Genomic DNA, 15,659 nt, shown 5'->3' with positions numbered 1-15,659 from the left:
TTTGCTTCACAATGATCCTCGAGTAATTAAAATCTTGAACTTGGATCACTATGTTTTGGCCACTGTGCCTGATCCAAGGTTTAAGACCTACATTGAGTCTTTGCTTCAAAATGAGTGAGATGTGACCCTTTGCAAGGAGCTATTGGTCAGCAAGTTCTTAGCTGAACTGGGCCTTGGCATGACAACGTCTCCTTCAGTTTCTCAGGCAGCTGCTGCTCGTAAAAAATAACATTTTCCAAAGCGAAGCAGGGAAGACGCAGGGGGCAGACCAGAACAGTTTTACATCTGGTCTGGTTTGAAAGATTTTTAAAAAAAATGTGTAACCTTGCCCATAACTCCATCCAATCCGAGTATAAACATGCAAAGGATGGTGGAGGATTATTTTCAAGAGGTAATTGATATGGAAATGTCAGATAGTCCCTTTCCTTACTGGGAAGAAAAGCAGGCCATTTGGAAACCCATGTACAAACTTGCTTTGCAATATCTAAGCTGCCCACCCTCCAGTGTGTACTCTGAAAGAGTGTTCAGCACAGCCAGGAACCTAGTCAGTGATCGACGTAGGAGGTTACTTCCAAAAAATGTGGAGAAAATTATGTTCATAAAAATGAACTACATCTTCCACGAGGAAGGCCTTTACCATAAAAGACATCCAAGCACTGACAGTTCTCTAATGGCGGATTCAAGCGGAGATGAATTGATAGTCTGTGATGAAGATGTACACACTGATGAGGGCAAGGATGATGCTGAAGATGAGGACGATAACATCTTTTTAAAACTTTCTATATAAGTGTAGGGTGTAATCTACCCCAAAATAGGAAAGGGACTTGGGGCATTTCTATATCACGTACAGTCTTGTAAGGCTGCTGTTTTGTCAATTTCACGATAAGGGTAGGGTGTCATACACAGACAGACACCAAACTGCCTTTGTCCATTTCCATTTATATTGTACAGTGTATACCGGCTGAATTTTTCACTATTTTACTACAAGTGGAGGGGGGCTGATAGACAGTCACCAAACTGCCTTTGTCCATTTCTTTTTATATTTAACTATAAGTGTAGGGTGTAATATACACCTAAAGACGATGGCTGCATTGCCAATAGGCTAAGATGGAGAGGAAGACAATCAGGTTTGTGTGTAGAATTAAGGACGGCCTACCAGGGTTAAAACTGTTTTTTTTCCTAATTTATTATCTTTAGAATTACCTTACTTATCCAAGAAACAGGTGGAGCACTAAATTAGGTTAATTTAGCCCAAAAAAAAAAATAGATTTTTAAACAAAATTGCAAAACAAAACCAAACAAAACCAAAACCAAAACACAAAAGGGCGGTTTTGCCAAAACAAAAACCCAAAGGTAATTCAGATTCAAAATCAAAACCAAAACACGGGGGTCAGTGACCATCTCTAGTATAAGTGGCTTGATAAGGGCTGGATGTATAACTGAAGCACTGACTAAGTATGGGTGAATACATTTTTACAGTAATATTTTTGCCTTAAAAAGGTGAAGTCAGGCAACATAAAATAAAATGACAGAAAAGTTTCTGGCGTTCAGAGGATCCCCGACACATGGAACAGCCAAAGTAGGAGATCCTCTCTCTGGCCTTGGCAGATTTTCATGCAAATCAAACTTAATTGGGAAGGGACTTCAACAATCCAGAACAGGGCTAGTGCGGTTGAAAAGACCTCTAAATAAAATTTCAGCTCACCTAAGTCAACCGTAAACTGCATTCTTAGTTTTGTGTGTTACTAAGCCTTTAGGTCAAAGTATGTCATAGTAGTACAGCTCTGCTAAACTATGCTAAAAGGCATGACTATTGTCATTTGTTTAAATGCATTTTTAATTTGTTTTCCATGAGTTTTTAACACATTACACTTTTACCAGTATAAGTTATTGTATTAGTCGTGTGTGTCAACGTATGAGAAATAGGTTGTGCGCTTTGTAAAATTTTTGTGGCATGTTTAACATTTTGCAGTGCAATGATGGGAATGAACCGATATGAAACCATTGATGCGATTTTGAATGCTGTTTTATGGCTTCAGCTGGTTGTTTATAAGCACATTAAAAGCAGATCTGTTGAACAAGCCTTAAAAGCTCTACACGATGGTCAATACTCCTTATGAACCTATACCAAATGCTATAATCTATTTCATACTATAAAACTTACGGGGCAGCAAGGTGGCTAAGTGATTAGCACTTCTGCCTCGCAGCACTGGTCATGAGTTCAATTCCCGACCATGGCCTTATCTATGAGGAGTTTGTATGTTCCCCCCGTGTTTGCGTGGGTTTCCTCCGGGTGCTCCTGTTTCCTCCCACACTCCAAGAACTTACTAGTAGGTTAATTGGCTGGTAACAAATTGTCTCTGTCTGTGTGTGTTAGGGAATTTAGACTGTAAGCCCCAATGAGGCAGGGACTGATGTGACTGAGTTCTCTGTACAGCGCTGCGGAATTCGTGGCGCTATATAAATAAATGGCAATAATAACAATTATTTTACAAATTAAATGCTGTACACACCTTTACAAAATAAAATGGAACATTTTTTGCATTTGATTCTTGAAATTCCAGAGAAAATTTCCTCCATTTCATGTAGATGTCATCCAAACCAAATACAGAAGAGCCTAGAATGTCAGAAGTCTTGCTTCGCTCATAATTCAGAACGCTAAAGAGGTTTCTGACTTGAGCATTGAAATGACGGATCTTAAAAGAAATAACCAAGTAAATAAATAAATCAAAATGGAACACACATTTATTATTACGGAGTTAAGTAAAACAGCAAAGAAAAACAAACCATAGATGGAAACTCCAGAGGGACTAACGCATTGAGCTTTTAGAGGACTGTAATACGCACTCAAATTTAGTACTAAATCTGTTTGACTGTTGCAGACTTGACCCCAAGTCCTGTATAATGATTTGTTATGTTTTAAGTGAAAAGGCTAGTATGAAGGAAACACTAGCCTAGTCACAGTTTCTTATTGACAGGGAGTGGGCCCAGATGTCACAATGGTACATTTTAAATAAGCCACTGTGCACATTTGCAGGTACTACGGTACCTCAACATCGCAGATTTCTTCTCACACCTTTTTGTGGGGAGAAGAAAAATCTGCGCTGTTAAATTGTCACAGAGTGCCTTGATGACTGTTCTGCAGCTAATTGAATATGCCCCAATATGTAATATCATTACATGTAAAATAGTTTAATTACAATTTTGTACAGAACATTCAGGGCTTTATCTGTAACACGCATGGGGGTAAATGTATCAATCTGCGGGTTCTTCAACACCCGCGTGTTCAGCCTCTTCCGTGATTAAATTTCAAGCGGCGCTGCATTGTAAAGGGAAGTTAACCCTTTACAATGCAGCGCCGCTTGAAATTTAATCACGGAAGAGGCTGAACACGCGGGTGTTGAAGAACTCGCAGATTGATACATTTACCCCCCGGTCTTTTTCGTATTTTCAGGGGAAAAAAAAGTGCATAAATTATTTTTGGGCCTTTTGGTGGCTTTGGTTCTCACTGTATCAGAACCGAACAGATAACATTACTGTCCTTCCATTATAGGTTCTGGAGAAAAAAGAGGATTTTTACTCACCGTAAAATCAATTTCTCTTATTACACTGGGGGACACTGCGTTACCTTGTGGGACACTGCGCTACCTTGGGGTATAGTAGGTGGGACTGGAGTTAGGCACTTATAAACTTGTTTGTTTCCCTGACTCCTCCCCCACTATGCCCCTCCTCTGTAACTGACTTCAGTTTTGTATAACCAAGCCAGGAAGAGAGAAAAAGCAATTCAGAAAGCAACACCAAAGACAGCACTACTTTCAGAGCAAGAGAGGGCGAGCAGTGTCCCTCAGTGTAGTAAGAGAAATTGATTTTACGGTGAGTAAAAATCCTCTTTTCTCTATCTTACCACTGGGGGACACTGCGTTACCTTGGGGAGCTACCAAAGCTGTGTCCAAGGGCGGGAATTCTCTGGAACGGCTGTGCGCAATGTTTTGTGTTCAAAACCCTGCATTTGTGAATGCAAAGGCATGCAACAAAGAAACAATACAGCAGCAGAAACAGACGCTGCCACTCTGTACAACAGCGCCATTGAATGACGCTTTTGTGGCGTACAAAAAGCTGCAACCCTCCTGGAAAGTGCACTGTAAAAGTCACTGGAACCTGCAGAGGGGTACAGACAGAATGTTGGTGGTGATGCAGTGGCAAGAGACCACCTAGACCCTGCCCCCCCTACGCTCTTTAGCGTTAGAGAGGCTAAATGGGCATTAAATTCCTAAACAGGAACTGTGCGAACAAGAGCACAAACTATCTCCCGTCGGAGAAACGTTACACAAAAAGAGGCACAAGAATGATGAACTACAATCTCTGTGTCAGTGGAATGCAGGCACTAATTGTCATAACCAATGTCTCGAACAACGCGCCACTATGTTTCTGGTAAAGAAAATGAGGAAGAGCTATACACACTCTCGCCCCAGATCCCCTACGAGATGTGACATCCAAGAGAACAGCCTGCATTGAGCGAACAACTCAATCCACTCAATGTTATCCAAAGCATCACCATATACACTGATGCAACAGCTTAAGGCACTCAGCGATATCTAAGGGAGCACTGATACAGTGCTTAAACCATTCAGAGATAAACAAGGGAGCACTCATTTCATGAGCTAACGGCTTAACTAACTCAGCGATATCTGAGGGAGCACTCATATAGAGAGTTAACAACATAAGCCCGACATATATACCAGGAAGCACTCATACCATGAGCTAACAGCTTAACTAATTCAGAGAGTCACCGGAGGCCAAAGCAAGCCTCCCGATGACGAGAACTAGACTCCCTGGAAATCTACAACCAACCAAAGTTGAGCTGAGCATGAAGAAACCGCTTAAGCAAAACAACCTTCCGCTGAGCTAGACAGAGAGCCACGGAAGCTGCACGCTGAAAAAAGTAGGACGGAGACCCAATTGAAGCCAGCTGGTAAAGAAAACCTTTTAAAGATTCCTGAGTGGGGCGTGTGAAATTCTAGGAATTTACACCAATCGAATATAGTTTCTAGCCCAAAGAAAACAGCTGAGGAAGAAGCTCAACGGCTGAATTGAAGGTAGCAACCATCTCCCTGCAGGGATTCTCTAGCCGAAAAGGATAGCCATCCGACGCCACAGCATCAAACCAGATGATGAAAACAAAAAGAGCCGAACTACGAGATGAGGCCGCTCTGGAACCGGGAAAGGAGGGACGACAACACAAGTCCCCTAAACCAGTAGAACACTGCTTAGCGAGACACACGGCGGACCACCAGACTAGCTGGGATGCGCCCCCTCCTAGAAACTCTTGAACCCCCACGAGGAATTGGACCTGTGAAACACCTGTACACCCCCTAAGTTCTAGGGAGACCCGACTTGGCTATGGACAAATCCACTTGAGGGTCATTAGATTAAGAGCCGATAGAGAAAACAGGTTAACATCTGAAAAGAACCTGGGCTCCCTCTCAGAGAGCCCTATAACCTAACCAGGAGAGCCCAAAGGATTACCCTGAGGTGACCCACTCTACCTGTTAAAGGATTGATTGCTAAGGCATTCGGCCCTCAATAATAATAATAAGTTGGTCTAGCTTGGCCCATAGGATGGCACAAGGAACACCCCTCCGACCATACACAGGTCGACCCCTATCCTGCATTAGGATACGGGAATTGCATAAGTGCTACAAATATGCAACAGCACTGCATTTTGAGACCGAATCTCTACAGGTTTTCTGACCTTCTGTACAAGAAGAGCAACTGACCTACTAATAAAAACATTGTGACTAAGCACCACCCGACAGGTAAATTAGTGAATCAGTGCAAAGGGGTGCTATGCACGTCCAAAGCCATGAAAGCAGCCTTCCTTGATGAAAATCTCCCTGTTGAGACATGGGAGATGTTACAAATAAGGAGAGCCAAAGATACAAGTAGAAACTTGTTATCCTATTTTGCAAAACAGAAACTCCTGTTACTGAAAGGAAATTCTGCCAGGAGCATTTTTGGAACGGTGTAGAAGAGAGATGAGTGTGTTCTTCGGTAGTAAGCTACTGAAAACCCCAATCTAGAATGTAAGGCATAAGCCAACGCTTCTAATGTGGTAGAATAAGCGAAGACCTGGGTAGGCTCAAAGAGACCCCTTGTGAACCCAATAATGCAGCCCTGCAGCTTGCCGAGAGGCTGCAAGTATAAAATTCTGGCTGAACACGTCTAGCTGTAAGCTAAGTGTTAGGTGTAATAAATAACTTCCACCACCGGGGAATGTCCCCAAATCTATGAATGTTTACCTGATTGCCACAGTACATAAACTATAACCACCCCTGTAAGACAAAGCCTGACTCGGGACGTGGCACCCTGACCTCAGATCAACAGAGAAGATCAAAGGATTGAACATGTAAACATCATGGCCTGGTGTCGCTGACATAAAAAAAAGAAAGCACACCTACCGCCAGAAGCCTTTGGATACTCATTTGTAATAGTGCAAACTGAGAGTTACGATACTGGAACGTAGTCCTGTAAGCATGTGGCTAACTATAGGTATCATGGCTGAATAGCTGTATGCCTACCAGCTATGATGCTGCTGGGTGAATACAAACCACCCAATTAACCCTTCACGTGAATAAAGGCTAGAGCACTTATTTTGTCCTAAAGTCACTAGATAAACCCCTATACCAGCCCCTGCTCTGTGTAGGAGGACTTCTTTGTCTGCTCCCGCCGGGGTGTCACCGACAGGGAATACCTCCCTTGTATTGACTCTGGAGAGTTAGGGGAGGTGAAAATATAGACAGTCTATTACTGTTTACCTGGTCTTTGACAAAAGACAGACACCAAGTCTAAGATATGAGGAAAAACATTTTCCCAACTAGGGTGTCACTAAGGCTTAGGTAGACAATTGAAAAACAAAGAATAGACTGTTGTCTTGCAAATGCAAAAACTGTGTACAATTTAAGCTGAGATTATCCACCTCGTGAGTGTAATCAGCAAGAATATTCCTCTCGATAGTAAAAGAAGGAGATAGACATCCTGTGGTGAGGAATGAACTACGTCCCTATTCTGACTGTGGAAACAGTCAAAGATAAAATCCTCTCCATCTGTGGAAGATGGTGAACAACAGCATATTTGTCCGGATGGTTTTATACCTGAACAGCGTAATGCCGCTTCTGTGGAAGTGGACAGATATAAGCTGGGTGGGTGCTTAACCAGCACAGTGAAAACATGTGTAGAAGCATGAAAAAGGGTATACTCACATACTATTTCGAATTTAAAAATCACCTTAATGTGTTCGGCCACCAGAAGCAACAGTGATTTGGACCAGACCTGTTTCTACAGAACATCTGACACCGAAATGGGAGCACCCTGTTTGTAGACCCTAGCCCTGCAGTCTGTGCCAAGGCATTCGGGCTAAGCTGTGGAAAAGATAATTTAAAAATTACATTTCACACATATATAATGTCACTCCTATTTCCCAGTTGATCTTCTTATTAGAAAACATAAGGAAATGGAAGACAAAGTAACAGGGTATAAGATTGTCTAACAATTAATTTGAAGACACATATACATATATATATATATATACATTATATATATATATACATATATATATATATATATATATATATATATATATATATATATATATATATATATATATATATATATATATATATATATATATATGTTACCGTGAAAGACCGAAATTGGAGAATGTCGACTTTCACCAGTGAATGTCAACAAACACCAAATACGTCGGTGAAAGATCGAATATTTCATTACATTCTTGTACATTCGGACCCTCACTGGTGTATGTCGACAATCACAGACATGCTCTGGTGAAGGACGAAAAGGGAGGAGCCGACATATAGGCGACAGGTTGTTTCCTGTCAAATCCCGTGTTCTGGTGGAATGAGTGATTCCGATACCCTAATTTATACAGAATGGATACTGGAGTGGATTGTGATCTTTTTCTTGAAAAGTTAAATGCATTAATTGCGAGTAAACGAGAAGACAATTGTTTTTATTTTTCTCAAGAAAAGTACTCGAAAATACTTTCTGAAGTGGTTTCTGCTAAAACTGTGCAAAAGTGCAAGACACCTTTGGATTACCGACGATTAAAACGTTTTGACGTTTTGAAAATTAATGATGAAGAGAAGTTAATTGTACCATTAAAACCAAGAGAAATGAATATACAGTATTATGTTACCAATGAGGAATTGTTTAGAATACTATATGAGACTCATACCAGAATAGGCCACGGAGGAAGAACACGTATGCTTAAAGAGTTGCAAAATAAATACAAAAATATTACATATGAAGTTGTAATGTTGTATTTAAATTTATGCAAACAGTGTCAAATGAAACACAGTGCACCTAAGAAAGGTATTGTTGTGAAACCAATGATAAGTTCTGAGTTGAACTCAAGATGTCAAGTTGATCTGATAGATCTACAGTCAAACAGTGACAGCGAATTTAAATTCATAATGGTATATCAAGATCATTTAACTAAGTTTGTCCAGCTACGACCTTTGAAAACTAAGAGGGCGGAAGAAGTGGCGTATCACGTTCTTGCAATATTTTTAACATTTGGTGCTCCAGCAATATTACAATCAGATAATGGTAGAGAATTCAGTAATCAAGTCATATCCGAGATTTGCGCTATGTGGAAAGATGTTAAGATAGTTCATGGAAAGCCTCGTCACAGTCAAACACAAGGCTCAGTTGAAAGGGCTAATCAGGACATACAGAATATGCTAACTGCGTGGATGAGTGATAACGATACAAATAAATGGTCAGAAGGTTTACCCTTTGTTCAATTTGCCAAGAACACTACATACCACGAAGGAATACGCCAAAGTCCTTATGAAGCCATGTTTGGCATTAAAGCGAAAAGAGGCATAGCGTCGTCTTTTTTGCCTAACGAACAAATCGCAAATATCGAAACCGAAGAACAACTTGAAGAAATTGCCAATACTTTTGAAACTGAAGAACAGTTTGGAGAAATAGGTAGTACTTCTTCAAAAAATTTGAACTTTGATCAAACCGAAAACCATATTCCAGAGAAAAATATTGAAGAGCATTTGCAATCTACCATGTCTTCACATCAAGTTCTGACTGAAAAACACGAGTCAATTTCTATGAAAAGAGCGGCTGCCAAAGAGAATCTTCAACTGCAAGCAACAAAAATGTTACGAACCTCAAAAAAACAATTTCCTCCTGCTCAAATTGGTGATACTGTACGAGTACAAATCCCTGATGTCGACCGTGGTCGTACAGATAACCGAAATGTGTTAGCGGTTGTTGTTGGAATAGAAGACTCCGACTTCTATAAACTTGCAAATGAAAATGGTACCCTCAAGCAGCTTTACACACGTAATCAGTTCGTAATTTGTAAAGAAAAGTTACTTTCCATAGATGAAATTCATTCTCAAGAAATTTCGCTGAGAGAAGCAGCTGTTGCTAATTCGAGAAGCGGTGGGCAAGGCTATACACGCTGCCATTGCAAAAGAAAGTGTTCGACAAATAAATGCAGTTGCAAAAGCAAGGGCCTCTTATGCAATTCAAAGTGTCATAATAGTTTAACCTGCTGCAATAAATAGGATCTGAAGTTTTTTACTACTATTATTTACCTTTCTCATTTTGAATGTACTGTATAATTGAGTAAGTTTTTACCTTCTATTATTTTCGTATCTTATTTTAAATGTACTGTGAATTAAAGTTCCTAATCATTCCTCTCAAAAAGAGAGGCGAAAATTTATCGCGACTGAACTACGGAGAAAGAAATATGAATCTCGAACATGTTCAACATTCACCATTAGTGCATGGTGAATGTCGACATTCACCGGTGTAAGTCAGAAATAAGGATATTTAACAAATATTTCGGACATACACCAAAAGACTATGTGAATGTTGACATTCACTGGTGAAAGTCGACATTCTCCAATTTCGGTGTTTCACCGTAATATATATATATATATATATATATATATATATATATATATATATATATATATATATATATATATACACAAATACATATATATAATTTTTTGAGTATGCCAACCAGCGAGTATTCTACTCCTGGAAGACTCACCTATTGTAACCTGATACAACAGTAAGAAAAAAGACAGAATAAATCTGTTCTATCTTTTAAACAGGTTATATATATATATATATATATATATATATATATATATATATATATATATATATATATATATATATATATATATATATGTGTGTGCTATTAGGGAGATTGAACCCACAACACCATATATTCAAAACAGTGTAAATATCAGATGAGCCCCAGCTCCTGATGTACACATACATATATACATTTACGCACACAATGCAATACAGACCAACCAGCCTACCACGGGATAACACTGTATATTATTTTTGTGCTACATAAATAATGTAGAGCATATAAAACAGCGTGTCTATTACCACTTAGGTAATTCCTCAGACATACCGCATATTTGGAAAACTGTATAAAAGTTAACCACAATACTTGGGAACACAGGCTATATGCAGCAAAAGGGATTGTATATATACGGAACTCCCTTTACCAGACTTATGAAAAAAGTCCATCCACAGTCACCATATGGAATATCATACAGATATGTATTCCCATATCAATGTACATCTGCCTGAAAATCAAAATATGTCACAGGAGGATAGTAAACTACCATATTGTCTAATAGGTAATCCTATAATATAAACAACAGTCACAGGATCCTGAAAGAAAGGTCCTAACTGTGTGGCAAACAGGCTGACAATCGTTTAAAAACAGAATTAAAAACGATACTACATTACCTGGTGAAGAGAGGCAGAGTCAGGAACAGCATGCACTGATGTGTGTGCTCCGGATCCAAGATGGCCACCGTTCGCGCCATTAGGGAGAGAGAGAGGGGGAGGTGCACTCCCATCTCCTAACATGTCCGCCTCTGCTCACCGCCGCTCAGCCCATATACAAAACATGGCTGCAGCCGCTGGAAGTGAGAACCGCCGCGATGCCATGCCCAGGGTGCGTGCGGTCTCACTGACAAATGTAATCGCCTCCTGAGAGAGCGATTCTTGTCCTTCTCCCCCGCTGCTCGTTGTCTAGGGGCGGAGGAGGGGGGGAGGCTGCCGGCAAGTCTGCGGGCAGAGAGGAGAGGCTGAGACACCTTCACTCCCGCCCGCATGTTTAAACATGGCCGCGGCCGTCTATAAGGCCGAAATTAATAAATATATCTATGCCCCACATAAAGCTATTATTTTAAAGGCATACTTTAAAATAAAACATGGCCCCTTTGTTCGTTTTTTCTAGGGGTAGACTGCCGGCAGAGGTGCGAGGGAAGCGTGCTGAAGAGCTGCTTACCTGCGCTGGAACTCGAGTGAAGTAATCCCCGGGACTATTCACTCCTCTGGGTCTTGGCATGGAGTCCAGCGCTGCACCTGAAAAGGAACAAAAATAAAAACAGGAAAACCTAATGCTAAACTAAGTATAGGTAGGAGCCTATACAGAAGTGACCTTTCTCCAGAAGGCACTTACAACAACTGAAGTCAGTTACAGAGGAGGGGCATAGTGGGGGAGGAGTCAGGGAAACAAACAAGTTTATAAGTCCCTAACTCCAGTCCCACCTACTATACCCCAAGGTAACGCAGTGTCCCCCAAGGTAACGCAGTGTCCCCCAGTGGTAGGATAGAGAAATTAAACTTTTCACAGTGCAAGTATTTATAAGATTGATGTAACGAGTCGCGGCAGCTTCAGGCACCGCCGCGACTCGTTTCCTCTGGTGCCCTCGCGTCCCGGCCGTCGTCAGGACGACCGGGACGTAATTTCCGCTATGTCCCGGCCGTTGCCAGGGCAATGGTCGGGACGCTCTTTGGCTGCAGCGCCGCGTCCCGGCACCTAGCTCAGCCGGGCGCGTGCGCATAGGAGCACATTAATTATTGCCCAGCTGGGCTCTGATTCTATGGTCCTCCCAGGGCAGTTTTTCATTGGCCCACTCTAGTATATAAGGCAGGAAGGGGCAAGCCCTCCATGCCGGTTATAGTCCCTGCTTACCTAGTACACTACCCTGCTCGTTCTCTGTTTATCCTCTGATCCCGATTTCTGTTGCCGACCTTTTGCCTGGAATTGACTACGATTTATTGCCTGTGACCTTTTGACCCTGTGCTTGGATTTTGACCACGATTGTTCGCTTGTGACCCCCGACCTTTTGCCTGGATACCGACACTACCAGCTTGCATGTGACCTATTCGACCCTTGCCTGGACCTCACTTTGTTTTCCTGGAGTTCCCCCAGTCAGTACGCAACTCACGACCCTCTGTAGTCTGCAGCCAAGTCTGTCCCCACCACTAGGGGCTCCAGCGAACACAAGGCTTCAGAGTAGACTCCGGGTTTTGTGGTGCTGGCTGTTGGGGTTCCTAACAATTGATTGCTTCTTCAAATGAATGACGACAGAAGCTACAGGGGGGCACATGCCCCCAGGCCGGTCCCATAGTAGGCTACCTTGGGGGAGGGGTTGGCTTGAGAAAAAGGGGGGAGAATATGATCAGAATTCTTCATGCATTACATAATATTAATTTAAAGGAACCATAGATTGAGCAAGATTATTTGTTTTTTTCTAGTATTTGCCCACTATTTGGCTTTCCTCAGTTGCTGTCTATTAGTAGTTCATTTTAATCTGCAGAAAACATTAACACATGTAAATAAATAGAGATGGGTCTAAATGACATAGACATAGCTTGTATCCAAGAGTGCATGTGAGAGAAAAGCAGATTGGCAGGGGGTGTCATGTGTGAGAATAGCTGGTGGGCAAGGGAAATGTGTGAGAAGAGCTGGTGGGCAAGGGGAATGTGTGAGAATAGCTGGTGGGCAAGGGAAATGTGTGAGAATAGCTGGTGGGCAAGGGAAATGTGTGAGAATAGCAGGTGGACAGCGGGGGACGTGTCAGTGTGTAGCAGGTATGTTATGTTAAGTTTATTTTGCTTTGTTCTAAAATCTAATTTATTTTGGAGCCTCTCCTCTAGAAATCCTGTGTTTGCTCCTGGGCAGTAGAGAAGCCTGGACAACATTCTGCATTTGGACTGCAGCCTTGCCCACTAGCCAGGAGGAGGTAACAGCTATTACTTTAATTTTACAAATGTGTGTGTTGGAGCTAGGAAGTGGGTATTGGGGGAGGAGGGGTGGCAGGCTATATCTTTGCTTAGGGCACCGAGTAACCTTGCACCGGCCCTGAAGAGCACTGTATAGTGCGGCATACAGCATAACAAAACAATAAAAATCTCAGAGCAGTAGAACATTTTCATTTACAGTTCTACAGTGGAGCCCATTAAACCCCATAATAAATGTATATTTATTGGTTTCAATCCCCACAACATAAATGTATATGTCATTGTCCCCTAAACCTCCTTTTTTGCATAGTTTATCATCGATTAGCTCTTTTTTCTTTGATCGCTCTTTGTAGAGATACCATTTCCTCAAAACAGACTGTGGATTGTTCTAAGACAGCCATGGGAAAAAGCACTTTTAATGTTTTACCACATTCCTTTATGCAGTCAAGTCTGCTTTTGACACATGTAAGTTTAATAGATTTTATTTTTATGTTTCAGGTAATTTGTAGTAGCACACTGCCATGACACATGTCTGCAACATCATAATTCATAAATTAGCGATGAAATAGTAAAATATTAAAGTCATAATTAGGATTATATGAATAAATGTAAACACACAAAATAAGTGGAGGGCAGATGGAGGAAGGCAGTGACAGCAGTGTCTACAAATGAAGGCGATAATAAAAATAACATTATAGATTGTCTGCAGACACTACTTTACCTTTTTCTGTCGGATTTCTTTGTTTTGTTGCGTGCCCAAAGTATAACACATTTTCGCTATAGGACGTAGTCCATTTGTTTTTGGTATGAATCGTAATGTTGACACCAGAGGAACGTTTTTCTGTTGTTGCAAACTTTCCACCTCATCAGCTGACATTAAACGTAGCTTTACATTGGTCAAGTGTTTGCTTTTTAAATAAAGAATAAATAAAAAAAATAATTCAATTTTAACTCACAAGCTCATAAAAATTGCAACAACTATATAAAATATATAGAAATAGAGAGTCAAATTTGAGCACCAGACTCACATTTTCAAAACCTTATTTCTCTCTCCTACCACTGGGGGACACTGCCAGACATTGGGGTATAGAAGTGGGATTGGGAGTTTAGGCACTAAAAACTCTATGATTTTTACTCCCTTCCTCTGCTATGCCCCTCCACTCCAGTTTTTTTTAGTGCCTTAGGAGTTAGGCCAGTTTGGTATAGGCTCCTGCCTATACTTAGTTTAGTGATAGTTTGTCACGTTTTTAGTTTATTTCTTCTCAGTGGTGCTTCGCAGGGATCGATCCTAAGTCCCAGAGAGGGTAAATAGTCCTGGGCTTCCTTCACCCTGATCCTCGCGCAAGGTAAGAAGTGGCTGATGCCCGGGTCTTCCTTTCACCTGTCTTGCCGGCAGTTCATCCCCTAGAAACGAGCTATTAGCTGTTGGTAATGCCATTAGGGCTTTAGGTGCCCACGGAGGTAGTCCTCTTTTAGCGGGCCACGGAGATAAGTCGCGCGGGGGAGATCCAGGATCCATCTCTCCCCGCCGACGGACTAGCCGGCAAGCACCCTCCTCCATACCCCCACCTCCCCTGACAACGAGCAGCAGGGGTCCGTTAGTGCTCCCTCTATTATAGAGAGTGGCGCTGCATGAGGAGGGCAGAGATCACACACGCTAGCCTGGGCACTGTAACATAGCGTGTTGTGGAGCAGTTACTGACAGCCATAATATAGGTGAGCTGTTTGGTAGCTTAGAGAGGAGCAGACTTCTTTTTTTGATGAGAGCGGACCTGGAGGAGGACCCTCGTTTCCCGCACTTCTCAGGATCCAGCACAGCGGAGCCGCCATTTTAAGCTCATATCGAGTAGCTGCATGTCGCTTCTCTCCTCTCATTTACCTCTACTGTGAATGGTATCGTTAAATCCTGTGTTTGTTTGTGTACAAAAACATTTTAAATATTCAGGGTTGATTGTTCTGCCTAGCGGGAGAGGTTAAAAGTTACTTTGGGGCTAATTTGTACCCGGGTATATAGATCTGGCTACAAATTGTGTATTGCTGTATTCTGACATTAACTGATTATAACTAGACAGATAAATGATTATTGTTTAATCAGTTTATACTGTATTTAACCAGTGATGTCAAACAAGGAGTCCTCTGGAGGGTCTGCATTGTATTTTACTTGTGCCATGTGTAAAGTAAAACTCTCTAAAGGACAGCATGACAAAGGTGCCCTTTGCGCTGCTTGTGAGGCCGGATCTCAGGAGCGTCCCGCCCCAGTTAAGACACCGGTAGCCATGGAAGAGCCGCCTTGGTTTAAGTCCTTTGCTGCAACCATGGAAAAGTTTACTATGGTGATGTTACAGGCTGCAGAGGTACGTCAGAATGCTGTTGCAGACTCTCGGTTATCTCTCTCTGCAGGGCAGCGCTCCACACATGTTGTAGTTGGGGGGGGGGGGGTGTGACCAGATGTAAAGTGCAGGCACACATCCTCACAGAGTTCTCTGACTCAGAGTGAAGATCGCCTACTTGCGGTCTCCCACAGAGCAAAAAGGGCTTCACTGGCTCAG

The 15,659-nt window shown here is 41.8% G+C and overlaps 1 protein-coding gene across 2 annotated transcripts in view; it reads right to left on the bottom strand.

Moving 5' to 3' along the window:
* Nucleotides 1–15,659, bottom strand: part of TERT (telomerase reverse transcriptase) — a 69,957-nt gene that overhangs the window by 33,940 nt on the left and 20,358 nt on the right. For both annotated transcript variants that reach the window (XM_075212673.1, XM_075212674.1), the window contains exons 4-5: nt 13,832–14,018; nt 2,514–2,696 (exon numbers count right to left, since the gene is read on the bottom strand). In XM_075212673.1, the coding sequence (XP_075068774.1) occupies nt 2,514–2,696; nt 13,832–14,018 (370 nt within the window). The remainder of the gene's footprint in view (nt 1–2,513; nt 2,697–13,831; nt 14,019–15,659) is intronic.

The sequence above is a fragment of the Mixophyes fleayi genome, chromosome 5 (assembly GCF_038048845.1).
Source record: "Mixophyes fleayi isolate aMixFle1 chromosome 5, aMixFle1.hap1, whole genome shotgun sequence".
NCBI lineage: Eukaryota > Metazoa > Chordata > Amphibia > Anura > Limnodynastidae > Mixophyes > Mixophyes fleayi.
The sequence above is the reverse complement of the archived record's forward strand: the minus strand, read 5'-3'. Positions and strand labels throughout refer to the sequence as shown.